We start from the raw sequence: 27,264 nt of genomic DNA on the forward strand, positions 1-27,264 counted from the left end.
GGACGCGGGACGAGGCGGGGCGCGGGGCGGGGCGGGCCGGCGCGCTAGGCGGCGCGGACAGAACCACCGGCGCCCAGCGCGGGGGGCGGCACAGCGGCGGCGGGCCGGGCCCGGAGCGCGGGCCGGACGCCAGGGGGCCGCACGCGGGGCCTGGCCTGCGGCGGCGGCGGCGCACGGGGCGGACGCCCGGCGGGGCTGGGCTCAGAGCTCCGGCTCGGGAGCGGGCGAGCCCACGACGCGGCGCCCCCCGCGCCCCCGCCCCCGCTCTGCGGAGAATGGGCGCCGCGGGCCGCGGGGCGCCGCCGGAGCACGGACCCCGATGATTACGGGCTGAGCCCCGCGCCGCCACCATGTCCGTGGCCTTCGCGTCCGCGCGGCCGAGGGGCAAAGGGGAAGTCACGCAGCAGACCATCCAGAAGGTGGGCCGGGCCCGGGGCGCGGGGGCGCGGGCGTGCGCGGGGCCGGGCGCCGGGTGCGAACAAAGCCGCGGCGCGGCGTGGCGGCCCGAGCCTCGGCGGAGCCCCGCGCCGGGCCCCGGGCGCCCGGCCGGGAGCTGCGCCAGCTTCGCCGGGCGCGACGCGACCCCGAGCGCGCACCGCCGGGCGGTGCGAGGCTCACCGGACCCGCCGCCGCTCGGGGCCGGACGGGGGGGCGTCGCGCGCCGCTGACAGCGCCGGGGGCGGAGGCGGCGGCCGCGGGTCGCCGCCGGCGATGGAAGGGGGGCGCGGGCCGCCGCTCCGCAGGCACAAAGGCCCGCCCCGGAGTGCGGGGGCCCGGGCCGCCCGAGCGCGGGTCCGGGCGGAGCCGCAGGCGGCGCGTCCCCGCCCCCTCGGGTCGCGGGGCTTCGTCCCGGGCCGGAGCGGGCCTAACGGCGCCCGGCCTGGCTGTGAGGCTCACCGGCGGCTGCACGGGCTTGGGGACATCGGTAGCCAAACCCTCGTTGTGGTGTCCAGGCCGCACTTTCTGCCCGTTTTCTCGCTGCCCGCGCGGCTTCTCGGCGGCCGTGCGCTTGGGTGTGCGCCCCGGAGCGCCCGCGGCCTTGGTGACCTTGGGGACCCCCCCCCCACCCCTGCCGCGGTGGCGCGGCTTGGAGCCCGAGCGGTGCTTGGTTGTAGCTGGCTTGGCATTGCCCGGGGAGGTGGAGAGGCGCCCGCCGGCCCCCAGACCTCGCTGAACTCCGGGCATCTCCCCGACTTCCTGCCGCGGGGAGCTGAAGCACCGGCCGGCTAAGCGGGAGAGCCCGGCCCGGGGTCGGGCGTCGGGCGTGGGCTCCGGGGGTGCGGTCGCCTCGGCCCGGAGAGGCTCTGTCAGCCAGGCTGACAGGCGCGGGAGCCAAAGCCTACTTTGGCTCCAACATGTATGGAGAAAGGCGGGCTTTGCACCACTTTCCGTGAACACTTCCCAGGTTCTCCGGCAAGAGCAAGTGCCAGAGGGCCTTCCTGAGCAGATCGGAGAGGGGGACCTGCTCAGCGCCAGCCCCGGGCTCAGATGTGGGTCCTCAGCCCCTCACCCGCGGGCCGCCTGCCAGCAGGCAGCAGTGACTCTGTGTACCCAGGCAGCCTGGCTGGGGGGGGGGGGGGTCTGCCCTACACGTAAAATACGTTCTCCAACTGGCTCTGGAGGCATACACCTTCGATCCCAGCAGGTGGGAGACCGAGGAGGAGTGGTTATGAATTTCAGGCCAACATGGCCTGCATAGCAAGTTCAAGATCAGCCTGAGCTATGTAGCAGGACCTGTCTCAAAGAATAAAATAAGAGCTAGAGATGTAGCTCAGTAGTAGAACTCTTGTAGAGTACTTACAAGGCCCTGGATTTGATTTCCAGAACTATAAAAACAAGAGTGTACTCTTCCCATAATGTGTGCTAACAGGTCCGTGCTAAGAGCAGTAGAGAAAGCAGCGGACCCCTCAGAAGCCTGTTTGGACATGAAGGCCAAGGAAATACTCAGCTTATCTTCTGATTGTATCTGGGTAGCATTCAGACATGCCAACTCCTACTCAACCATCAAAACCCCCCTCAAGTGTCCCCTCCCTCCTACTCCTTGGCAATCATGTGAACAGTGCAGTACTTTAAGGTATGGCTTGGGCTCCTGAGTCAGCGCGTGGCTACTTCATTCCTTACTGATCCCTGTCCTGGCCTGGGTCCCAGACGCAGCAAATGCTCCAAGCATACCGTGGCATCTCTGACCCTGTTTGTGGAGGCATTCTGGAACAGACAGCCATGTCGGTGTCATTACCACAGCTCAGATGGCATCAAGCGGCACACTCGGCCCACAAGGTGTCCAGGTCAGCTCCTCCCTGGGGTTCCAAGGAGGAGCGTGCAGCCTGCCTTCCTGCAGCAGCTGTCCACATTCTTCCTGTTCACGTGTGTTTTCGTGTCCATCCTTCCCTCTTCCAAGGCACCGGCTAGGTGCAGAACACGCCCTAATCCAGATGATCCTCCTCCTGGATCTGTTTGCAATGGGTCTCATTTCAGCGGCAGTGGCGTCTAATGAGAGTATTCCAGAAAGGACAGCCAGCAAGCGAGGGCCCGAGGTTTGGGAGCTGCAGTCACAAGTGGGGTTGTGGATGGCCTGCATGGGGCTGTATGGGGCGGGGCACCCTGCACAGAAGTGGGGAGTACCAGCCTGGTCTGGAGCCCGTTTCTTATAGTGACAAAGCATGGCACATGGGGACACAGTCAGAATCAGGCTTTGGCCAAAACACAAGAGTGTGACTGTGCCTGGGAGCCTGAGCTGGAGCCCAGAGGTGTCCCCCAGACCTGCCCTGCTCCCTGGTGGCTGGGGATGGCAGGGTGCCCGCCCCACATCCCAGCAGGAGCCACCGGACTCCATGTTACTTTTATGTAGAATCTTGTTATTTCAAGTGTAGAGTAACTTTTCTTGATTGGTCTCTTGGTTATCGGTAACTGTTTCCTTCACTTCTTTTCTTCATAATCCTTTTTTCCTATGTCTGGTGTTGCTGTGTGTGTGTGTGTGTGTGTGTGTGTGTGTGTGGTGCTGGGTGTGTGTGTGTGGTGCTGGGGGTGTGTGTGTGTGTGTGTGTGTGTGTGTGTGTGTGTGTGTGTGTTGCTGGGGATTGAACGAGAGCTCTGCCCTTGCTGGGCAGGTGCTCAACCGTTGAGTAGCATCCCAGCCCTTCAGCGTTGGCTTCTGACTCTCGAAGGCAGGTTTTATCCACAGACCAGTGCTGTCAGCGTGGGTTAGTGCTGTCGAGTCGAATCAAGCAGTGGTGTTCATGGAGTGCTCTCTCCTTCAAGATCTAGTGTCTTTCCTCCCAGACCTGCCACTTTCCAAAGAGACATACCAGCAACCTGTTCCCCTTCTCCTACCTGGGGAGAGGTCCTGGCTGTGAGCCAGCTTGGGGTTCACAGCATGGCTCCATGGTCTTCTGGCTTCAGGCCCAGCCCTGGCATCAGCTCTGCAGTTCACACCCGTCCTTTTGCTTTTCATACGAAGGAAGACCTTGCGGCTGCTTGGGCCCTGTGCTTCTGGTCCTTAGGAGGTTCTGCCTTGCTTGTTCCTCACTCAGCAGCCAGGTGAGGGTTTGTTTACAGCTTGCATCCCCTCCTCTGGCCTATGGCTTTAATCGAAGTGAGATAGCATCCTAGGTGCGGCTTGTATAAAAATACAGTTATAGTAAACATTTCCTTAATACTTGTCAAAGCTCCAAAGCGTCTTAATTACTGGGACCCTTTCTCTTGGTATGCCATAGTGTGTGGTGGGCTCATGGTATCCTCTTCCTTGGCGAGCTACTGTCCTGTATGCAGAGCACATGGGGCCTGCCTTGTGTCTTGGAAAGAACACATTCATGGGGCAAGCAGGGGCAGGAGCCGGGACATCTTGAAGGATAGCACTGGCTCTTGAGGGAGTAAAGAAGCCCTTGAGGTGTTTCTCTCCAGCCAGCCTGGAAGGGGAGCTGGGTGCCCTGTTTTACCCCCAGCCTGCTCTAAGCCCCCAGGCAGCTCCTGGCTGCTCACGCCCCCTGGTGGTTGGCCGTGTCAGACGGCTCCTCTGCGGAGCTGGGCACCTCTGGCAGGAGTCTTGTCACAGTAAAGAGAAAGACCATAATGAGTATAGGAGAAGCCTTGCAACTTTCAAAAGAACACAGCAAGAGGAGCTCCCTGGAGCTCGTGTCTGCTGAGGGGTCGCGGGCAGCAGGAAGATGAGGTAGGGCAGGCCTTGGAGCCCTGGGGCTGCGTGCCCTGTAGGGCTGGGCCCGGGACCCCGTGGGAGCTGGAGTCCTGGGGCGGATGGCAGTACAAGGTCTGTGTAGCAGGAGGGGATGGGCAGGCAGGTGCCCTTCCCCTGTCACTCCCACCTGCTCCAAGGTGACTGCCTGCGGCCACTCCTACGGGCGCCTCCCGGGCAGAGATCAGGTGTGTGCTTTGAAGGAGATGGCAGGCCTTGTCCTTTGTGAGCGCGTGAACGGGTGAGCAGAGGCCGTGGTGGAAACGGAGAGCTTGTTCCCCTGGGGACTCATTGTGCCTGCCACACTTCCTCTCCGTCCCCTCCCTCCTTCCCCGGGGTCTCCCAGACACCCCAGTGCCGCCCCCAGTGGCCATTCTGGAGGAAGAACTTCCAGTGTGTGTCTTTACCCGCACACTGCCGACCTTCTCCACCAGCTCGCAGCCAACACTTGCCAGAGTATGTGCGGGCAGCAGCCCCAGCTGGGGGGGGGGGGCACCAAGGGGGCTGCAGAAAAGGGCCTCATATGTCGCAAGAAGTCCCAGGCCCCTGACAGAACCGGGTGGCTTTTGAGCCCAGCCTAGGGCTTTCCGAGAGAGACTCTGGGTTCGTCCACCACCTGGGCAGGGACAGACCCGGAAGCACCGTTTCTGGCGAGAGTCCAGCAGTACTGATTCCGCTGGAGTGGTGAAGGCACGTGTGCCTGCCTCCAGACCCGTGCCTCTGCATCGTGGGAAGGTCTGGGAGCCGGTGGCAGCCCTCAGAGCAGCGTCCACAGGCTCACCTGTGCTTCTCAGCAAGACCAGTGTCTGGTCGGGGTTCAAGGCCATGACTTGGTACTTAAGCAGTAAAGGTTCACAACAGGTACTGACCTCTGCAGAGTACAGCGTGATCCTGTCCCGCCTCAGTTCCTGTCCAACTCAAGGCTGGGGGCAGACCTACAGGTGAAGCAGTGGGTGTGCGGCCGCAGGCCCCGGGCTGAGATGGTTTCCAGTCTCACCAGAGCAGTCTGCTATTCTTTGCTGGCCTCACAGGCCCAGGCTGAGCACAGCCCCATGGGAAGCCTTCCCCGTGCTAGCACGATGGTGAGCAGCTCGCATCCACCAGTGTCTTTGTGATTTGAGAGTCTGTCCCCCAGTCCAGGGAGGATGTGGAGCCTGGCTTGGTGTCCTTAGCACTCCTCAGCGTCTTGTCCTTTGCTACAGACTTGGACGGATCTTTCCGGCCACGCACTCTGGCCGTGCAGAGGAAGCTGCCGTGATGGCTGACGTGTCCTCTTCACCTCTCCCGCAGATGCTGGACGAAAACCACCACCTGATCCAGTGTATCCTGGACCACCAGAGCAAGGGCAAAACAGCCGAGTGTGCCCAGTAAGTTGCTTGCTACCCGGGTTGGGCCTCCCACCTCTCTGTCGAAGTGCAGACTCTTCCTTCTCCAAACACTGGGGAGGCCTTGTGCACTCCGAGGAAAGCGTCTCAGTCCGAGGGCTGAGGTTAGACCTGGCCCTGGGGGCAGCTGGAGAGAAAGGGGTCAGGGAGGAGCGCTAGGGAGGCCGGGCTGGCTGTGGTGACCGCTGGGGCTGGGCACAGAGCAGCTGGCCACAGGCTTACCTGGAGGCGTGGGAAGGGCCTCAGGAAACCCGGGTAGGCATGTGAGCCCCCATGATGTTATGTGGGAGTCCCGGGCCCCATCTGCTGTGGCGTGTGTGAACTACTGTCTCGGAATGAGCTGGATCTGTTCTCCGCCCTCTGGAAGTCCAGATCTCTTGGTTAAATGGCTTCTGCCTCTGTCCGTCTGGGGGCACCATGTGGTGACCCCTGCCACTCATGCCGTGTCCCTCTCCTGCAGGTACCAGCAGCTCCTGCATCGAAACCTGGTGTACCTGGCCACCATCGCGGACTCCAGCCAGAACATGCAGTCTCTGCTTCCCGCGGTGCGTACCCAGGCGCCGGGCGTGGCGCCTCACCTAGCGCGGGGGTCCAGCCAGGCCCGCTACCCCGGGAAGGGATGTGTTCCTTGCTTCCGGTCTTGCAGGGGTGAGGAGATGTGACAGAGGTGGGATTGGGTTCGGCCTATTTAGCAGTAGCCATGGACTCAGCGCAGACCCTGAGGGGCAGGGAGGGGATTCTCGCTCCAGTTGTGAGCTGACTTGTTAAAATGATGTAATTTTGGGCTGGGAAGGTGGCTCAGTGGTAGAGCACTTGCCTTGCATGCACAAGGTCCTGGGTTTGATTCCTCAGCACCACAGAAGCGGAAAAAGCCATAAGTGGCACTGCGGCTGAAGTGGTAGAGCACTAGCCTTGAGCTGAAGAGCTGAGGGACAGCGCCCAGGCCCAGAGTTCAAGCCCCACGACCAAAAAAAAAAAAAAAAGTAATTATTTTGTGATACTGGGTCTTGAGTCAAGGTCCTCATGCTGCGAGCCCTTCTGGAACTGTGAGCAGTTCTAGCCCATGCCCTTTAATATGAGGATTCCTGTCAGGTATGCTGGTGGCTCACACCTGTCTCAGGAGGCTGAGATCTGAGGATCACAGTCCAAGGCTACTCTAGGCAGGAAAGTCCATGAGATTCTTATCTCCAATTAACCACCAAAAAGCCAAGAGTGGAGTTGCGTCTCAAGTGGTAGAACACTACCCAGGTACTACATTTAAGGCCCAGGAACAGCGAGCACATGCACATGTGCATGCATGCACACAAGTTCCCAAACCATCCTTATAATCCTGGGAAGTAGGATCAGGAGGATTGTAATCAAGGCAGCCTGGGTAGAAAGTGTAAGACTCCATTTCCAGTTAACCACCAAAAATCTGGGTTGAAGGCAAGGCTTAAGTAGTAGAGTGCCAGTCCTGAGCAAGTAAACTGAGTGAGGATGGGACCTTAAGTTCAAGCCCCAGTACTGGCAAAATAAATGAACAAACCCAGAGCTAAAAGGGGTGGAGGTGTGGCTTAAGTGGTAGAGCCCTCAAACCCTTAATTCAAATTCCAAGTACAGCCTAAAGGGAAAAAATTTCCAGCACAGTAAATATTGCAGATGTTAGCATACATATTTTATTGTCTTCTGTTTGATTTGCTATAAATACAATCTCCTCCAGGTAAGTTTTTGCTGTGAAGCGGGATCCTTTGCCGGTAGCCTTGGAGCCACGGGGGAGTGCGCCCAGAGAGTGCCGGGTGCAGCTGCCTCCAGGTGTCAGGCTCACACGGCACCAGTAGTGCCCGCCCCACTCTTCCGGCCCCTGGAAGTGGCAACATAGATGCCTGGATCAGTTCCCCAAGTACAAAGTGGCAATCAGCTCTGATGGGCTACCCAACCCATCATCTCCCTGGAGAGACTCGGGGTCCTCCGGGGGCTCCGTCTGAGCACAATAGGAGCCACTGATGGAGGACCTGGGGGGTGGGGTCCTGGGGGAATGTGGACTGGGGATATGGACCTGGGGTAGGGTCCTGGGGGGGGGCTTCTGGGAGGATGTAGAACCCGGGGGGTGGGGTTCTGGGGGGCAGGGCTGTGGGCATGGAACGCTGTGGAGGTGAAGTGAATGCACGGCCCAGGCCGTGGCAGGAACGTGGACCCTGAGATACTTGGCCCACTGAGCTGAAGAGGAATGGGGTGGTATTGGGTGGTATTGGAGTCTGAGGGCCAGCAGAGGGAGAAGGGATGCTTCTAACCTGTGGTGGGCTTCTCACCTCCAGGTGTGGGAAGATAAACAGTTCCCATGACGCTGTCTTTGTGTCGGCTCATCTTGGCCTGAGCCATTCGGGCCTCAGGAGCCCCATCTTGCTAGTCCACGGGTGCTGTAGGCTGTAAGCATTCAGTGGCTGGTGGTGAATGGGGTGCAGATATGGAGAGGGGGAACTGCATCTCCATGGGGGGGCGCGTGCGATCCCCAAGTGTCAGCGCCCCCCCAACCTTCCTGTGCCCCACAGCCTCCGACCCAGAACATGAACCTGGGCCCCGGCGCCCTGAGTCAGAGCGGATCCAGCCAGAGCCTGCACTCGCAGGGCAGCCTCAGTGATGCCATCAGCACGGGCCTGCCCCCAGCCTCGCTCATGCAGGGCCAGATGGGCAACGGTGAGCAGGTTTGCAGCCATGGGTGGCTGGTGGCGGGGGGCAGTCCTGACTTCATCGGGCTGGGCACTGTGACCCCCATCCTCCTGCATCCCGGTCACAGAGCCACTGTGAACACTTGGGCCCCGTGTGCACGCAGTGGGGTGAGCCGCGGAGGCTGCAGCTCTGGCCCCGGGCCCCCTGCTCCTCTTGCTCGGTCGCGCTGGGCTGCTTCGGTTCGCTGGGGACTTTCTGCTGAGGGTGAGGCTGCCACATTTGCCTGAGAACACTGTGTAACGAGTACACAGCTCAACTTGTTCTTCCTTAGTGTCTATGTTTCTCTTCTAGCCATTCATGGTGTTGACCCTGCTAGCCGCCCTCCTCAAGGCCAGCTGAGGGAGGGAGGGAGGGAGCTCAGCACTTCCTTCAGAGATGCGTCCTAGCCCCAGCAGCTGACCTGCCTCCTCCACCCTCCCAGCAGGCCCGAACCACGTGTCCATGCAGCAGACCGCGCAGAGCACGCTGCCTACCACTTCTGTGAGCATGTCAGGCAGCAGCCACGGAACCGGGCCCGGCTACAGCCACTCGGGCCCCGCCTCGCAGAGCGTCCCCATGCAGGGCCAGGGTGCCATTGGCAACTACGTGTCTCGGACCAACATCAACATGCAGTCCAACCCAGGTACTCGCCGCTTCACGCTCAGGTTGGGTGGTCCCTGAGAGGGGCTGCCCATCTGCGATCCCCGAGGGCAGGGCTGGGCAGGCTGGAACCTCTGAGGCTTCTGGAGAGGTCCTGAGGTGCGGCGGTGCTGGCTGCGTGTCTGGATGGACACCTATACGCTGGGGTGTAGGGCGTAAGTCACTCCTGGTGCGGGGAACGCCCTGCCAGCTGCCCAAAGCAGAAGGGAAGGAGAGCCACAGGTGTCCAGCCAGAGACTGGGCTTCGTCCAGCGCAGGGGCAGCCCCTGGGCCCGGGCCCCCACGGCAGAGGCCACGGGCCTGGGGATTGTGAGCGCTGGGGAGTAGCAGGGCCCAGTTTGGAAGTTCCCTGAGTGATAGGCGATTCAGAGCTTATTACATAAATGCGTTTTTATAGTAATTACAAGCTAAAACTTATTTTGGAAATACTGACTGATCAATGTATCATTAAAATTGACTTCCGCTGATTTCTTTTGCTCTGGCAATGTGGTTACTGGAAACCTGATCACAGGTGGCCCCTGTTCTCTTTCTGTGGCCGGTGCTGCTCCCGGGGTTCTGAGCAGACTGTGTGGTCAGGCCAGGCCAGCAGGCCCAGCCCCTCCCAGGCTAAGGGAACACAGGACGTGAGTTTCTGTGGGAGCTGCAGGACCACTTTCATATATATATGTGTGTGTGTGTATACGTATATGTGTGTGTGTATATATATATATATATATATATATATGTTATTGTAAAGATGCCGTACAGAGGGGTTACAGTTACATGAAGAAGGTAATGAGTACATTTCTTATTGAGCATTGTTACCCCCTCCTTTGTTTTCCCCTACCATCCCTTCCCTCCCCACCTCCCTAACCCCCCTCCCCCACCAAGTTGTAAAGTTCCTTTTCCACACAGTGTCTTGTATGTCTCATTGTTGCAGTGGGTCAGCCTGTGTCTTTGTCGCAGTATTGCAGGGCCGCTTTCTGTGCCGTGTTTGCAGGGCCCCTCTCTATGTTGGCTGACTTGTTGGCACATTTTAAATAGCGGCACCAGCTGGGTGGATGCCTGTGAGCCCCCCGTTGAGGCTGAAGCGGGGCATCATGAACTTGAGGCTAGCCAGGGCTACTCAGCAGGGTCTTGCTTCAGAATTATCATCACCACCATCATCATAATCATAATAAAACAGTTGATACCAAGGCTGGAGTTTTGACCACATGGCAGGCATATGTGCAGCTGTTATTGGGGAGTTACAGGTAATGGTCTCGTGGGGAACCCCAGGAAATCATAAAGGGCCAGCCCAAGGAGGGAGTCAGTTGGCACATGAGGGTCGGGGGGGGGGAGGGGGCTGCTGTCCTGAGCTTCCTGTGGCTGATTTGGAATCTCTGTGCTGTCGTACAGTGCCCATGATGCACCAGCAGGCTGCCACGTCCCACTACAACTCGGCGCAGGGCAGTAGCCAGCACTACCAGGGCCAGTCCTCCATCGCCATGATGGGTCAGGGTGGCCAGGGGAGCAGCATGATGGGGCAGCGGCCCATGGCGCCCTACCGGCCTTCCCAGCAAGGTGAGGTCGTGGGCATTCCCAGCCGGGGTGGGCGCTGCAGACCCAGGCTTGTGGCGAAGGCCCAGAGCTCGCAGACGTGCGCAGGCGGAGGACCAAGGGGGTCTGAGAGGATGGGGAGGGGCTTGGTCTGTCCCTGTTCTCACAGCAGCGGGGCTGCTCTGCCAGGAGAGTGTGCCCCGGTCCTGAGCGCTGTGTTGATGCTTGCAGGCTCTTCCCAGCAGTACCTGGGCCAGGAAGAGTACTACAGCGAGCAGTACAGCCACGGCCAGGGCGCCGCTGAGCCCATGACCCAGCAGTACTACCCTGATGGTGAGCCCTGCGCCCCGGCGCTGCCCCAGCTCCTCCCAGACCCGTGCCCCTCTGACCCTCACCAGCCATGCTCTTCTGCTGCTCGCATCCCTCCTAGATCATCGTTAAGTCATCCTGGGTTTGTGGAGAAGGCATTTAAAGCGTGAGGTGGGGGTGCACAGCCCAGCAGGGAAATGGGTGGCGTGTGGTATCAAAACAGCCAGCCGGGGCTGGGAAGATGGCTCAGTGGTAGAGCGCTTGCCTTGCATGCCTGAGGCCCTGGGTTCGATTCCTCAGCACCACATAAGCAAAAAGAAAAAAGCTGGAAGTGGCTCAAGTGGTAGAGCGCTAGCCTTGAGCTGAAGAGCTGAGGGACAGCGCCCAGGTGCAGAGTTCAGGCCCCACGACCGGACCCCCCCCCAAAAAAAAAAAGAACAGCCAGCTGCGGGCCAAGCCCTGGTGCCGGGGACAAGGTGGTGGTGTGCAGCCCCTCTGCTGTCCTGATGCCCTGGGCCTGGACACGCCAAGGAGCTGGCTGGGACATGCAGGGAGGCACGGGCAGATTTGACCATCACCACAGACTGGCTGCAGCCAGTGAAGTGGGATCGATGTCAGCATGTTACAGCGAGAGCCGCGGCTTGGCCCTGGGTCTCCTGGGCCTTACCCTGCCACCTTGCCCCAGGGCCTGGGCAGGGAGAGGCCCCAGCCCTTGCCTTGTCTTACAGGCCACGGCGACTACGCCTACCAGCAATCATCTTACACGGAGCAGAGCTACGACCGCGCCTTCGAGGAGTCCACGCAGCACTACTACGAGGGCGGTAAGAAGACGAGGCCTCGCAACGATGCTGAGGCCTCCACTCCGGCTAGGACACCGGGCGTGTAGAAACATGAGGCCTGGAGATGGCACTAAGGCCTCCCACACCAGCTAGTGCCTGCCCGCACTGAGAGTCCCTAAGCCCCCAGCAGGTCACGTCCAGAGCAGTTGGTGTCGCCCGGTAAAATCAGGTTTACCTCAGAAGTCAGGTTGGATTTTGTGAGTTTGGAAAACAGGTGTGGCTGGGTATGGAGGGGGTTGTTGGGCACAGTCTGCCGTCGGGTCCAGCCGAGCGGCCTGGGGCCTGAGCCTCTATCAGCCTCCTCGTCAGAGCCTCACAGACGTGGTTGTTCAGCGGGAACGGAGGCACTCAGAGTCCTGAGCCGGGGGGCATGTTCGTGTGTGACGTGGCCCCAATAGGCCTGACTACCTGCAGGTCAGATCAGCGTGGCCCTTGGTCGGGGCTCGCAGGCCACGTGTCTGCCCCTGCGTGCCCCTGCACGGAGGCAGTGGCTGCTGGCGAGCTTGCTTCCACGTACCACTGCTATGGTGAAAGTGTGCCCCCTCCCCGCCCCCGGCTGCCTCAGAGCCAGCTCACAGGACGGGGAGCAGGGGCAGGGCACACGGTCGGGTCCCGGGCTAGTGGCAGCCGGGGCAGGACACGTCAGGTCCTGAGTGGGTGGGCTTCCTGGGGAGAGGGGGCAACGAGGGCAGTCCCCACACAGAAGACCAATTCACAAGACGTGCAATCTCAGCGCCTCAAATCCGGGCCTCCTGGTCTAGATGTCAGTGGAGGGGAGGTGTGGGGGGAAAGATACTAAACATTAAAGGCAACATTTTTGATAGCTTTTTAAAAATGTTACTACTTGTGGTTATAAGGCCTCTATTATGAAAGTGTAACCAGCCTAACCTTTGTTTTTTTCTTTTGTGGTTGGTACTGGAGTTTGAACTCATGGTCTCATGCTTGCTCAGCAGTGCTCTGCCACTTGAGCCACTTCCAGCTTTGCTTTTTGCTGGTTAATTGGAGATGGAGTTTTGTGGACTTTTTTCCCTGGGCTGGCTTTGAACTGTGATCCTCCAGCTCTCTCCAGTCTTCTGAATATCTAGGATTCAGGAGTGAGCCAGCATGCCTGGGTCTGGTCTCATCTTCCCCATTGTCAGTGGACAGTCTGATGGTAGGGAGTAGTTCCACATTGTCTGCACCCATTGCCCTGGCTATCTTCAGAACTCTGCCTTACAGAACTGAACTGCTCCCATTGTACCCCAGCTCCCAGCCCCCACCATCCCGGCACCCAGCTCCCAGCCCCCACCATCCCGGCTCCCAGCCCCCACCATCCTGGCACCCAGCTCCCAGCCCCCACCATCCCGGCACCCAGCTCCCAGGCCCCCACCACCCCGGCACCCAGCTCCCAGCCCCCCACCACCCCGGCACCCAGCTCCCAGCCCCCCACCACCCCGGCCCCCAGCTCCCAGCCCCCCACCACCCCAGCCCCCAGCCCCCACCACCCCGGCACCCAGCCCCCAGCCCCCCACCACCCCAGCCCCCAGCCCCCCACCACCCCGGCACCCAGCCCCCAGCCCCCACCACCCCGGCACCCAGCCCCAGCCCCCCACCACCCCGGCACCCAGCCCCCCACCATCCTGGCACCCAGCCCCCCACCACCCCGGCACCCAGCCCCCAGCCCCCCACCACCCCGGCACCCAGCTCCCAGCCCCCACCATCCTGGCACCCAGCTCCCAGCCCCCCACCACCCCGGCACCCAGCTCCCAGCCCCCACCATCCCAGCCCCCAGCCCCCCACCACCCGGCACCCAGCTCCCAGCCCCCCACCATCCTGGCACCCAGCCCCCAGCCCCCCACCACCCCGGCACCCAGCTCCCAGCCCCCACCATCCCAGCACCCAGCCCCCAGCCCCCCACCACCCCGGCACCCAGCTCCCAGCCCCCCACCACCCCGGCACCCAGCCCCCAGCCCCCCACCACCCCGGCACCCAGCCCCCCAGCCCCCACCACCCCGGCACCCAGCTCCCAGCCCCCACCACCCCGGGCCCCACTCTCGTGCTCCCCATCACTGATTTTGTGTGCTCTGAGGACCCTGGGAGCGGGGTTAGCATTTACCCTTCTGTACCTGGCTTGCTCCACGTGGTGCAGTGGAGCCTCATCCAAGGTGTGGTGTGTGGCGGACCCTCCTTGGGAAGGCTGGCTGACAAGCGTCCGCTGGGTATAGTACAGTCTGCTTTTCCTTTTGTCTGTCTGTGGGTAGCTAGATACCCGGCCTGTCGTTGTTTCTGCACTGTGGCTGTAGTAGACACCAAGGTGTGGCCCATAGGTTCAATTGGCAGTTCTGCTTAATGGTTTTTTTTGTTTTTGTTTTTCTTTTTGGGTCCGGTCATGGGGCCTGAACTCTGGGCCTGGGCGCTGTCCCTTAGCTCTTCAGTTCAAGGCTAATGCTCTACCACTTGAACAGCGCCACTTCCGGCTTTTTTCTTTTTGCTTATGTGGTGCTGAGGAATAGAACCTAGGGCCTCATGCATGCAAGGCAAGTGCTCTACCACTGAGCCACCTTCCCAGCCCCTGCTTAATGTTTTTTGTATGTGAATACCAGGGCTTGAAATCAGGGTTCTCACATTTCTTTTCTTTTCTTTTCTTTTTTTTTTTGGTTGGTCATGTGGCTTGAACTCTGGGCCTGGGCGCTGTCCCTCAGCTCTTTAGCTCAAGGCGAGCACTCTACCACTTGAGCCAAAGCGCCACTTCCGGTTTTCTCACTAGAAATAAGAGTCTCACTAGAAATAAGAGATAATAGTCTCACTGGACTTTCCTGCCCGTGCTGGCTTTGAGCTGTGATCCTCAGATCTCAGCCTCCTGAGTATCTAGGATAACAGGCGTGAGCCACCAGTGCCCAGCTAAGGACCTCACATTTCTTAGCTTACTTGCTCAGCCGTTGTTCTACCACTTCACTCATGCCTCCAGCCCTGCTTTTTGCTGCTAGTTTGGAGATGGAGATTAGGACTTTCCTACCTGGGCTACTTTGTAATCTTCTGATCTCCGCCTCCTGAGTAGCTACGAATACAGGTGTGAATGACTGGTGCCCAGCTTTATTTGAACTTTTTTTTTTTTTTTTTTTGTCGGTCATGGGGCTTGAACTCTGGGCCTGGGCACTGTCCCTCAGCTCTTCAGCTCAAGGCGAGCGCTCTACCACTTGAGCTACAGCACCATTTCTGGTTTTCTGGTGGTTTATTGGAGATAGGAGTCTCACGGTCTCTCCTGCCCGGGCTGGCTTTGAACCGCGATCCTCAGATCTCAGGCTCCTGAGTAGCTAGGATTACAGGCGTGAGCCACCAGCGCCCGGCTTTATTTGAACTTTCTGAGGAACTGTCACATTGTCCTCCACATAGCAATCTTGGTTTCCAGTAGCAGAAGTCAGAAGTAGATGGAGAACCACCCAGGAAGCTAAGCCACCCATGAGCTGTGGTAACTCCTAGCTGTTTCTCCTGTTCTACACACACACACACACACACACACACACACACACACACACACACACACACAGCTGTCTCCTCCTGTTCTCTAAACACACACACACACACATAGCTGTCTCCTCCTGTTCTCTAAACACACACACACACACACACACACACACACACAGCTGTCTCCTGTTCTCTAAACACACATACACACACACACACACAGCTGTCTCCTCCTGTTCTCTAAACACACACACACACATACACACACACAGCTGTCTCCTCCTGTTCTCTAAACACACACACATACACACACACAGCTGTCTCCTCCTGTTCTCTAAACACACACACATACACACACAGCTGTCTCCTCCTGTTCTCTAAACACACACACACACACACACAGCTGTCTTCTGTTCTCTAACCACACACACAGCTGTCTCCTCCTGTTCTCGCCTCACACACACTCACAGCTGTCTCCTGTTCTCTCCTCTCTCACACACACACACACACACACACACACACAGCTGTCCTCCTCTGACCACACACACACACACACACACACTCACAGCTGTCTCCTCACACACACACACACACACACACACACAGCTGTCTCCTCACACACACACACAGCTGTCTCCTGTTCTCTCCTCACACACACACACAGCTGTCTCCTGTTCTCACACACACTCACAGCTGTCTCCTCACACACACACACAGCTGTCTCCTGTTCTCCTCACACACACACACACACAGCTGTCTCCTCACACACACACACACATACACACACAGCTGTCTCCTCACACACACACACAGCTGTCTCCTGTTCTCTGACCACACACACACACACACACACACACACACACACACACACTCACAGCTGTCTCCTGTTCTCTCCTCACACACACACACACACACACACACAAGCTGTCTCCTCACACACACACACACACACAGCTGTCTCCTGTTCTCTGACCACACACACACACACACACACACACACACACACACACACACACACACACACACACACACAGAGCTGTCTCCTGTTCTCTCCCTACCTTATGCTCAGCTGTCTTCCTGTCCTGTCAGTTGGGGTCTGGTTCTTCCTGCTCCCTGCCTGGTGCAGGCGCCTACCCCGCCTTCTGGGTAGGCTGGGTAGCCTTGTGAAGCAGGTCCTTCAGGGTTACCCTGTCCCTGCCCCCAAAGCAGGTGTAGTGGCCGGGCTGTTACCCCTGGCTGGGTCAAGGACTTAAGAATGAACATAGCATAAGAGAACCAGGCCAGGCCAGGCGTTGGTAGCACAGTGGCGTGTGGGCTCCGTGGTCCCTGCCGCTTGCCAGCACACTCCTCAGTGCTGGCTCACCTTCGTGAGCAGGTGGTGTTCTCATCACTTCACCAGAGGCAAGTCTGCACCTCTGCCCCGTGCCGTCTACAACCCGATGGACCAGCTGCGCTCCTGCCACTGAGCAGGCAGACACCTGGGCCCACAACATGGCCACCACAGCTCACTCTGCGCTGGTCCTGTTGGCTTCCAGTGGAAGCAGATGCCCGGCAGCGTTCCAGGCCTGGTGTCTGTGGGGAGCATGAGGAGACTCAAGGACAAGAGGCCGGATGTGGCTGTATCGGGCAGTCACCTTTGCACACCATCCCTTGGTAGTAGTTGTCCATACAGAGGCCCCCGGGGGGCCCCTGAAGAGCAGTGGCCTCCAGAGAGGGGGCTCAGGGTTGGCTGGGATGCCCGATGCCACCGTGTTTCCTAGCCCACTTGCTTTATGCCAGCTCGGGGCCGCGGTGACAGGGCTGGCCGTGGGGTGGCTCGCGTCACGCAGGTTCATTGCCTTGAAGTTGTAGAGGCCGTGGCGGCGGCGGCGGTGGGTGCACCCCCCCCCCCAGCGGGATTGTGCCGGCGCCTCTGGTTTCTGGTGACCGCCAGCCATCCTCCGGGCGGATGCGTGCTTGGAGCAGCGTGCTCCGGGCTCTGCCCACTGTGGTCACATGGCTTCTGTATTGTCACATTCCCTCCCCTTGCAGGGACACAGCTATCCTGCTGTGGTCACGGTCCGTTTCAGACTCAGGTTGTCTTTTGGGGGGACACAGATCCACCGTGCTCGTCTTACCCTTTCTTAGGACTATCAGCCGTTTCGCCGTCCCTGGCTTTCTGTTCCACCGCAGTGCTTGGTGGGGGCGCCCCGGCCGCCCGCTCCCGAGGGTGCTGGGGGCGGCGGCGCAGGCTGACGTGAGCGGTGTCGTTCTCTCTGCAGGGAACTCGCAGTACAGCCAGCAGCAGGCCGGCTACCAGCAGGGCTCGGCGCAGCCGCAGACATACCCCCAGCAGCAGTACGCCAACCAGCAGAGCTACCCCGGGCAGCAGCAAGGCTATGGTGAGAAGAGGGGAACAGGTCACAGCACACTGCTCTCCCAGGGCCACCACGCGGTACTGCCGTCCGCTTCCCGCCTCAGAGGTTGTGAGGTCTGTGCGAGGGCGTCACACAGTCATGGGGCACAGAACTCCACTGGCTTTCCCCGTCCTTGGAGTGTCCTTGAGCCCCAGCTAGGACCCCTCATGACTTCTTCTTGGGGTGGCTCTTGACTGGAAGCTTCTCGCCTTGCCCGTCATTTATGGCCTGGACAGCTTTGGAGTGGGCTGGCCGCCCCTGAGGAGCCCTCCGGGGGGTTTGCTGGCAGCTTTCCCGCAGGGGAGACCAGGTCACCTGGGAGAAAGCACCAGGGCGGGGCCCTTCCACGCACTGTGACCCGCAGGGCTCACCTGTGGTGTGGCCCTCTTCACCTGGCCTGCGCTGTGTCTGCCGGGTGCGTCCCTGTCGCGTTCCTGTCTCCTGGTTATCTGCCCTTCAGAAGTGAGTCCCCAGTCCCATCCAGACAGTCATTAGGTGGGGTTGCCCTCCTGTCCCGATGCTCCCCTTCCTCCCCTCCCCCGCCCCTGGTTGCTCAGTGACTTGTCCATCTCGGTATGAGTGCATGGATGTTAACTCCACCTGTTGGTTCAGCTAGAACACCTCTGCTCTGCGCAGCTTTCATCTTCTGCCAGCTGCTCCTGCGTCTCTGGCATGCCTTGTCCTTGTGGTTTGTGTCCTTGTGTTTTCAGTGTCTTCCCTGCACCTCCTGGTGCTTCTTTGGGGAGCCCGGCTCCCCCTGGTGGAGAGGAGCAGGAAGGCTGGGTGGGTGCAGGTGGGTGTTTAGCATGATTGCCTCTCCCTCACCTGGCTCAGCTGGGGTGTGCAGTCGGGCTCCATGTCTGAAGTGCCCTCCTTCCAGAGTGTCTTCCCCTCTGAGCGTGCTGATGCCACACCCGGCCAGCAAGTTTGCCACAGACACTGCTGTCAGGAACCCAGGGAGGCAGGTGAGTGGGCAGGGGGAGAGCATCAGGCAGAGGAAGCCCTCTGGCATCTGTAGGCAGGAAGCAGAAATCCACTTACCAAAAGAGCCACAGGCATGGAAGCTCGTCCCTGGGGAGGCCTCCTCCCTGGGGAGGCTGGGCCTCAGGGTCTGCCCCAGCTCTGCCTCAGCTCTGGTGTGCCCTGCCCACCAGTCCCGCTGGACTCCTCCAGGGTGTCGGCCCCTTCTCTGCAGGTCTTGGCTGTCTGCTGGCACTCTCCAGAAGCCCCAGCATTCTGGGACACGCCCAGAGCCCAGGGTGCACTGCATGCAGTCTGGGAGGGCACTTCGGTGAGGGCAGTGCAGTCAGGTCCAGAGCAAACAGGAGTCAGGAGTTGTCACAAAGCGCCACACCGACTGGCCAGAACACACGGATTGGTTGATTCATTGTGCTGGAGGTTAAACCTTAGAGATCTTTCCCAGAGCCTCACCTATGCAAAGAACCCAGCCAGAACAGCTTTTAAAAATAAGGAGCTGGGGGCTGGGAAGGTGGCTCAGTGGTAGAACACTTGCCTTGCATGCAAAAAGAAAAAAGCCAGAAGTGGCGCTGTGGCTCAAGTGGTAGAGCGCTAGCCTTGAGCTGAAGAGCTGAAGGACAGCGCCCAGGCCCAGAGTTCAGGCCCTACAACCAGACCCCCCCCCCCCAAAAAAAAAATAAGGAGCTGGTGCCAGGGGCCAGGGCTCATGCCTGTAATCCTAGCTACTCAGGAGGCTGAAATCTGCGGATCATGGTTCAAAGCCAGCCCAGGCAGGAAACTCCATGAGACTTTTTTGTTGTTGTTGTTGGTCATGGGGCTTGAACTCTGGGCCTGGGCGCTGTCCCTCAGCTCTTCAGCTCAAGGCGAGCACTCTACCACTTGAGCTATAGCGCCACTTCCAGTTTTCTAGTGGTTTATTGGAGATAGGAGTCTCACGGTCTTTCCTGCCCGGGCTGGCTTTGAACCGAGATTCTCAGATCTCAGCCTCCTGAGTAGCTAGGATGACAAGCATGAGACACCGGTGCCCGGCTATAGATTTTTTTTTTTGCTCTATCTTTCTTTTTTTTTTTTTTTTTAGGGGGAGGGTCCAGTCATGGGGCCTGAACTCTGGGCCTGGGCGCTGTCCCTCAGCTCTTCAGCTCAAGGCTAGCACACTACCACTTGAGCCACAGCGCCACTTCCGGCTTTTTTCTTTTTTGCTTATGTGGTGCTGAGGAATCGAACCCAGGGCCTCAGGCATGCAAGGCAAGCGCTCTACCACTGAGCCACCTTCCCAGCCCCTCTCCATGAGACTCTTATCTCCAATAAAACACTAGAAAACCAAAAGTGGTGCTGTGGCTCAAGTGGTAGAGCACTCACCTTGAGCTGAAGAGCTGAGAGACAGCGCCCAAGCCCAGAGTTCAAGCCCCACAACTAAAAATAAATAAATAAGGAGCTGGGTATCAGCTTATGCCTGTAATCCTAGCTATTCAGGAAGCTGAGATCTAAGGATCATGATTGGAAGCCAACATGGGTAGGGAAATCTATGAGACTTTACCTGCAGTAAAACTGCTCAGAAGTGGCACAGTGGCTCAAGTAGTAGAACACTAGCCTTGAGCACAGAGGCTCAGGACAGCACGCAGGCCCCGAGTTAAAGCCCCAGGACTGGCAAAAATAAATTTTTTTAATAAAAAAATATATTTTGACCTTTATGACCTTGACCAATTAACACTTTATAAGCTGTTGGTATTAAATTATAAGAGTAGAGCAGATGAAGGGACCCTCCTTAAGATACTAAGAAACTGCAGACTTTACCAGTGGACAGGAACAGAAAGCTGGGCCCCAAACCACTGAATTACTGCCACCCTGTTTTAGGCGGCTTTGGTCACATCTCCATGTTTAGGAATAGCCATCTTAGCCATTAAAAAAAACTAAAAACACTAAGGGTCTGGGATGTGGCTCAGTGCCTTGCTTGCACATGGCCCTGGGTTCCATCCCCATCACCACAAAAATTAATTAACTAAAAACTTAAGGGCTGGGAAGGTGGCTCAGTGGTAGAGCGCTTGCCTTGCATGCATGAAGCCCTGGGTTCGATTCCTCAGCACCACATAAGCAAAAAAAGCCGGAAGTGGTGCTGTGACTCAAGTGGTAGAGCGCTAGCCTTGAGCTGAAGAGCTGAGGGACAGCGCCCAGGCCCAGAGTTCAGGCCCCACGACCAACAAAACAAAAACTTAAGAAGAGCTGGGAGCCGGGCGCTGGTGGCTCACGCCTGTAATCCTAGCTACTCAGGAGCCTGAGATCTGAGGATCGCGGTTCAAAGCCAGCCCGGGCAGGAGAGACCGTGAGACTCCTATCTCCAATAAACCACCAGAAAACCGGAAGTGGCGCTGTAGCTCAAGTGGTAGAGCGCTCGCCTTGAGCTGAAGAGCTGAGGGACAGCGCCCAGGCCCAGAGTTCAAGCCCCAGGACCGACAAAAAAAAAAAAAAAAAAAAAGAAGAGCTGGGAAGGTGGCTTAGTTATAGAGTGCTTGCCTAGCATGCATGAAGCCCTGGGTTCGATTCCTTAGTACCATATAAACAGAAAAGCCAGAAGTAGTGTCTGTAGCTCAAGTGGTAGAGTGCTAGCATTGAGCAAAAGATGCTCAGGGACAGTGCCCAGGCCCTGAGTTCAAGCTCCGGGACAGGCAAAAAAACTAAAAAAAAAAAATTTAGCCGGGTGCCATTGGCTCATACCTGTAATCCTAGCTACTTAGGAGGCTGAGATCTGAGGATCATGGTTCAAAGCCATCCTGGGCAGGAAAGTCCCTGAGACTCTTATCTCTAATAAACCACCAGAAAACTGGAAGTGGTACTGTCGCTCAAGTGGTAGAGCACTTGCCTTGAGCTGAAGAGCTGAGGGCTAGCGCCCAGGCCCAGAGTTCAAGTCCCATGACAACAACAACAAAAAGCTTGAGACTTCTGCCCTGTATCAGTTTAGCTTAGTTTTCATCAGAGCGCTGGTGTGTTTCTTTGTGTGCAGCTCTCTCCAGCTCCTGTCCTAGTTCAGATGTGAGTTCACAGCATCCACTCCCTTCAGAGTAACCCGACCGAAGCAGCAGGCAGGCTGGGCTGAGGGCCTGTCTGGTAGGGCACAGTTTTGGGCTTTGCGGGCCTGGCCAGCCAGTTGCGTGGCTCCCTTGCCATACAGCTGCTCATTACAACCGGTGTGGGTGTTAGGAGCCCTCCAGGAATGTGGGGTGGTGTTCCTGCTGGGGAGTGCTGGCTGGCCTCAGCCCCCTCCCCTTCTCCCCCCCTCCCCGTCCCCGCAGGGCCTGCTCAGGGCGCCCCCTCGCAGTACTCCAGCTACCAGCAAGGACAAGGCCAGCAGTATGGGAGCTACAGAGCCTCACAGACGGGACCCTCTGCCCAGCAGCAGCGGCCTTACGGCTATGAACAGGCAAGCTTTCTGGATGTTTCCAGGCATCCCGGACCACTGTGTCTGTGGAGGCAGAGGAACGTTGCTCTGTGGTCACGAGGAATAATGGGATGGAACTAATTGGCTTCCAGGGCCCTTCCAGCATCGGTTCTCCAGTCCTGTGAGGTCTTTAAGTCAGCTCTTACTTGCTTATCCCACGCAGCCAGCTTCTCCCTGCTAGACCTGCATGCACAGTTCTTCATCCATTCAGCTGCATATGTTTATTGTGCACCTGGCAGGAGTCGGTCACTGCTGGATACCGGGACAGGGCTGGGGCAGGGCTCTGCCTGTTAGCCATCAAAGTGGCCACTCCTCTACAGGAGCCACACTGCTCCGGAGCCGAGGGTCAGTAGGGGCCCAGCAGAGGAAGCTTGGGCAAGAGGCTTACGGGTTAGGGGTTGTCTGCAAGTGATGTCCTTCAGTGCTGATAGTTACAAGAAGACGCCAGAGAGGGCTTGAGCCATCCAACTCCAGCCTACCATTCCCTTAACAGCATTCCTCTCCCTCCCCCCTCCTCCCTCCCCTCCTCTACCCCCCTCCTCTCTCCCTTCTCTCTCTGTCTCACACACACACACACACACACACACACAAACTCCTTGCTTTGCCACTTAAAAAATAAGACGCAGCTGGACAGAGCTAGTGGGAAGGACTGGGCTGACTAGGCAGCTGGAGGCTGCTGTGTGTGTAGGAGGCGGGGAGTGGCCCGGGTGTGCAGGAGGGTGGGGGGAGGTGGTGGGGACGGGCAGGGGATGAGAACCTGCTCCTTGCTCTGAGCGGGGCAGGGCCCTGGAGGAGGCAGGTCTGCAGGCCGGGACTGCGGGTGGCTTAGGAAGGGGATATGCCAAGGTCCTGAGGTTAGATCACCTGCTCCGCTCAAGACATGGAGAGGAAGGATTGGTGGGGGGGCAGGAGGCAGAGGGTGGTCTTGGGCGTTGTCTGCAGCCTCCTTTGAGGAATTCTTGGTGTCCGTGACATTTATACAGCCAACCAACGTCCAAAGCACTGTGTGCCTTCTGATGGTTTTCTATGAAAGCCAAGTCGATGTTGCTCCTCACCCTGCTGTGTGGCACATGCCAAGAATCAATGAGGATGATGAGGCAGGAGGATCACAAGTTCGAGACCAGCCTGGGCTAAAGAGAACAGAGGGTGTGAACAGATCGGAAGCCTGGCAGCAGCACAGTATGAATCCAGGCCGCTCTAGAGCAAACCATCCGCAGTGCCCTGTGAGCGGCCATGCTGCACAGGCTGGCACGGAGACCCATTGGGTCCACCCGGTGTTCTGCCCTGGGGCAGCACGGGGCATCCAGGAGCTCAAGGGAGATTCTGGTGAGCCGGCCTCCAGCCAGGCCCGGAAAGGATGCCTTTGGGACTTAGGGAAAGATGGGCTGACGTTTGCCAAATTACAGACAGGATGGAGGGTGTGCAGATTGGCAGCAGCACAGGGAGGGAGGTGCCCGCCTGGAGCGCCTGCCCCTGCCCGAGAAGCAGGGTTAGCCGTGGGGGGGGGGGGATCTTCCTGGGCAGCTGGTCAGGTGAGTCCGGCAGGTCCACCAGGCACTGTGCGCGGACAGTGCACGGCACTCCGCCCTCACGCTGAGCCCCTTCCACCATCTTGAGCAGGACAGAGGCGCCTGGCCTCGGGGCCCTCTCGCAGCCCCGCCGTCCCGGGCACACCTCACCCCTGCCCTGCCAGACCCGGCCAGACCTCATCCACTGAGAGCTTCTGCACAGAACGCAGCACCCTGGGCTGCAGAGCTCCGGCTGGAGGCGCTGCTCCCCTCCAGAGCCATGGCTGGTGCTGCGGCCTGTTCCCCGAGCAGTGCCAGCTCTGAGCGTGAGGACACAGGTCACAGATCTTACCAGCAGCACACCAGATGCTCACCTCCCAGCGGACCCCCAAGCCTTCTCCTCCCGGCCTCCTCGCAAAGCGAGCGGCAGTGTCCTTATGCCAGCATCTTCAGTGCACCTTTCCCTTGGCCAGTGGCTCACGTGGCCTCTGTCTGCGGCCCTGCCAGATGCAGGTGCGGCTGCACGTCCGCCCTCCTCAGATGTCATGCTGACTGACCGTATCCTACGTGGGCGCGCTGAGTGGTGGCGCGCTGGCCTTGCTGCCTGTCACGTGCAAGAGCTCAGCGCCTAAGAACTTGACTCCTAGGCAGGCCCCACGCTCAGGGAGCCAGCAAGACTGAGGGAAGGAGCCCCATGACCCTCTCTGATTTAAATGAGTGACATGGGGGTGGCCCCTCCCTGGTGGGTTGGAGCGAAGGCTGCCTGCCTCCTTCCTACCTCAGCCCTCTTATCCTGTGACTTGGGAGGAGTCTGCCTTCGCAGCGGATAGCGCGTTTACTGGGACCGGGAAGGTGTAACCTGTGTCTCCATCTCTTTTAGGGCCAGTATGGAAACTACCAGCAATAAGGGACAAGTGTTCTTGTTGGAGCCTTTGTGCGATGCATTCTTCGGGAGATGGACAGGCCGGTGGCAGTTTTCAGAACTGTGGCATGCCGGCCACCCCTCACCCAGTGCCACCTCTGCATGTGAAGCGTGCTCAATTCACGCTGGGTGTGGCGCGTGCGTGCGTGCGTGCTGCCGGCTGAGCTGGCTGTGACGGCACAGTGCCCGGCGCTGTGTGTGGTATTGTCTGTCGATGCGGTGGAGAAGTTCCTTTCTTGTCCCCACCCGTCCTCTATGTTTCTAGCTAGCTTTGGGGATCATTTTGTCATCAATGTTCTGTGCCTGGTAATGGGACGTTATCTAAGAGACTTTCTAGTGTGCACATTCACACCAGCACCCGGCCTGGCCCCTTCTCCTCTTATGATTGTTGCCACATGGGTTGGTTTTTTTTTTTTTTTTTTTTTTGTCTTTTTTGCCTGGAGCTCCAACTCCAGGCTTGGGCGCTATCCCTGAGCTCCTTTTGCTCAAGGCTAACACCCTACCACTTGAGCCACAGTGCCACTTCCAGCTTTTTCTGTGATTAATTGAAGCCTGGGCTGGCTTCAATTAATTAATCTGAAGATCAAACCATGATCTTCAGATCTCAGCCACTGAGGAGGATTACAGATGTGACCCACCAGCACCTAGTTTTTTTCCTTTTCTTTTTTGCCAGTGCTGGGGCTTGAACTCTGGGCCTGTGCGCTGTCCCTGAGATTTTTCACTCAACGTTAGTGCTCAGCCACTTTGAGCCACAGTGCCACTTCCAGTTTTCTGGTGGCTAGTTGGAGATTCTCACAGAATTAACTGCCCAGGCTGGCGTTGAACTGCAGTCCTCAGATCTCAGCCTCCTGAGTAGCTAGGATGACAGAGGCGAGCCACTGGGGCCTAGCTGGGGAGTTTCTTTGGCTGTGTGTAGCTGGACACGGCCCTGAGGGCCTCCTCTTCCCGAGCCTCCGTGCAGGCTGGGAAAACCTGTGTCTCACACCAGGTTTTGTTCTGCGGTGACAAGGATAACATGCTTCACCTGGAGACGCTGTGATCCATCCTTTCTAGAGCGTGCCTGTGTCTCTTGCCAGTTCCTGTTACCCCAAAAAGTCTGTCTTTGTATGAGAGAGCAATGAGGCATTGGTGAGTTCTGAGTCAGCGTGTTCGTGAGGGTGGAGCACGTGAGGTGCCACCCAGTGTGTCCGGGCCGTGCGCACGGGACCGGCCACCCCAGTGGGGCCTTGGAAGGCAAGGGGCATCTCCCACTAGGCTGTCAAGAGCTGTACTTGTGTGCTGTCATTTCTAGGATTTGAGTCTTTAATATGCCCAAACCTAGTCTATACATAGTTTAAATTACTCATACCAATTTCCAAACAGTGGCAAGGTGTTTGTTTTTTATGTTATTTCTCCTAGGACCTGTTTGTTCAGATTTCCAAGCAATTGTTCCTTTACTTTCAGTAGCTATTTGAATTCCACATCCCAGTTTTAAAACAATCCCAATAATTTTACTGTGTTCTTAGAAACAAGAAGGTTTTATATAGTGAAATCTGAGTAACTTTTACATCCTAGAACATTTAATTTCAATTCTGTACAAACTTGGAAAATTATGGTCAAAGGAAAAATCCTCCATTTTTACTAATATAGCAGCATAGGGGTATGTGGTCAACTCTTAGGTAATAACCACCTTACTATGAGTCCTTTTTTAAAATCTTAGGACAAATGATGCTTTCCAAACTTGACATATGAGGCCTGTGGAAGCTGGTGTTTTTCTTAAATTCATGTTTTATGTTGAACAGATTAGTTATCTATCCAGACTTGAATGCTTTACGATTTAAAAGACCTTCTCTGGTTTTCTTGTTTGGATGAATCCAGACGGCTTCTGCTGCGCATTGGAGCAGCACTGTTTCCCTTGCAGATGAAGAATTGAGGTCAGGTGCAGACTTGGTGGCTGATGGCTAGTCTGCACTTTCTGTGAGAATGTTCTAAAACATTCTCCCCCCTGCTGTTGAACGTATCAGCACACATGGGCACATAAGCATTTATTTTGTAGGCAGAGGGTTTAAAAACCCTTAACACTGATAAGGGCTTGAAAATGTGTATGTCCATATTTACTAAGTTACAGAAATGAGAGTTCTTAATTGCTAAATGACAGAAACACTAGCAGTTTCATTTAGGAAGTGATCTATCCCTTCCAACTTGCGTCTTTTTTTTTTTTTTTTCTGGAAGTGTCTACACAGCTAATTTGCAAACTCAGTCAGAGACTGAAATTGCCCACCGAAGATGTTAAGTATTATAGAGAACTGTGAAAATGGTTTTTCTTCTTCCTTGCCAGTCTGGGAATATGCTGTGGGGTGTGTGCGTGTGCGTGTGTGTGTTAATTTTAAGCACTGTATGAATACTTTTTGCAAGAAAAGGTCACTTAAAAAAGAATCACCCAAACTTCAATCTGAATTGTCTTACATTAAGAATGTCTTGAATGTTGTGTATATATTTTAAAGAGCACTTTGTGAAATAGTTTGTACATGTTTCTTAATTTATACCTGATTTCGGCGTTGCTGTATTTAATGATGACTGACAGATGTCCTTTCATGTTTCCTCCGTTTTATGTACCCTGTGGGAAGGTGACGTTGCTGGACGGTCCTGGACGGCCGGCGAGCGGCGGGGACGGACGGGAGTCGCGGCCCCCCCGGAGAGCGGCGATGGACGCGGCCGGCGGCCCGCGGCGGGCACCTCCGGGCCTCGGCCTCCGACCCTCCCCGGGCCTCGGCCTCCGACCCTCCGGGCCTCCTCCCCCCCGTCAGGCGGCCCCTGGCTGGAAGGCCAGGCGGTCCTCGACGCTGTCCGTCTCATTAAACCGTTCTTAGCCGTTGCTTCTGTTTCCTGAGCCGGTCGCGTCCTCCCGGTGAGCGCCGCGGGGAGAGCGGTGCAGTCCCCGCGCGGGCGGCAGGGGGCGCTCCCGCCGCGCGGCCCCCGGGCTCTGCGCAGGCGCGGTCAGGTCCGCCCCGGAAGCAGT

The 27,264-nt window shown here is 57.8% G+C and overlaps 1 protein-coding gene across 4 annotated transcripts; it reads left to right on the forward strand.

Moving 5' to 3' along the window:
* Positions 1–150: 150 nt before the first annotated feature.
* LOC138841337 (calcium-responsive transactivator) lies at positions 151–27,178 on the forward strand. Of its 4 annotated transcripts, XR_011376393.1 has the most exons (12): positions 151–419; positions 5,480–5,556; positions 6,035–6,119; positions 8,103–8,247; positions 8,702–8,902; positions 10,297–10,461; positions 10,669–10,770; positions 11,475–11,567; positions 17,291–17,410; positions 21,691–21,818; positions 24,225–25,394; positions 26,873–27,178. XR_011376393.1 is itself a non-coding variant. In XM_070042029.1 (11 exons), exons 1-11 carry the CDS (start codon positions 351–353, stop codon positions 24,249–24,251), a joined length of 1,212 nt encoding a protein of 403 aa, XP_069898130.1. In that variant the 5' UTR covers positions 151–350; the 3' UTR covers positions 24,252–27,156. The 4 variants fall into 4 exon arrangements, 3 of the variants coding, with proteins under 3 accessions (XP_069898130.1, XP_069898132.1, XP_069898133.1); XM_070042029.1 differs by having other exon boundaries at positions 24,225–27,156; XM_070042031.1 differs by having other exon boundaries at positions 152–419; positions 8,705–8,902; positions 24,225–27,156.
* The last annotated feature ends 86 nt before the right edge of the window (positions 27,179–27,264 follow it).

Source organism: Dipodomys merriami, unplaced genomic scaffold, assembly GCF_024711535.1.
Source record: "Dipodomys merriami isolate MVZ:Mamm:240054 unplaced genomic scaffold, mDipMer1.0.p SCAF_316, whole genome shotgun sequence".
Lineage (NCBI taxonomy): Eukaryota > Metazoa > Chordata > Mammalia > Rodentia > Heteromyidae > Dipodomys > Dipodomys merriami.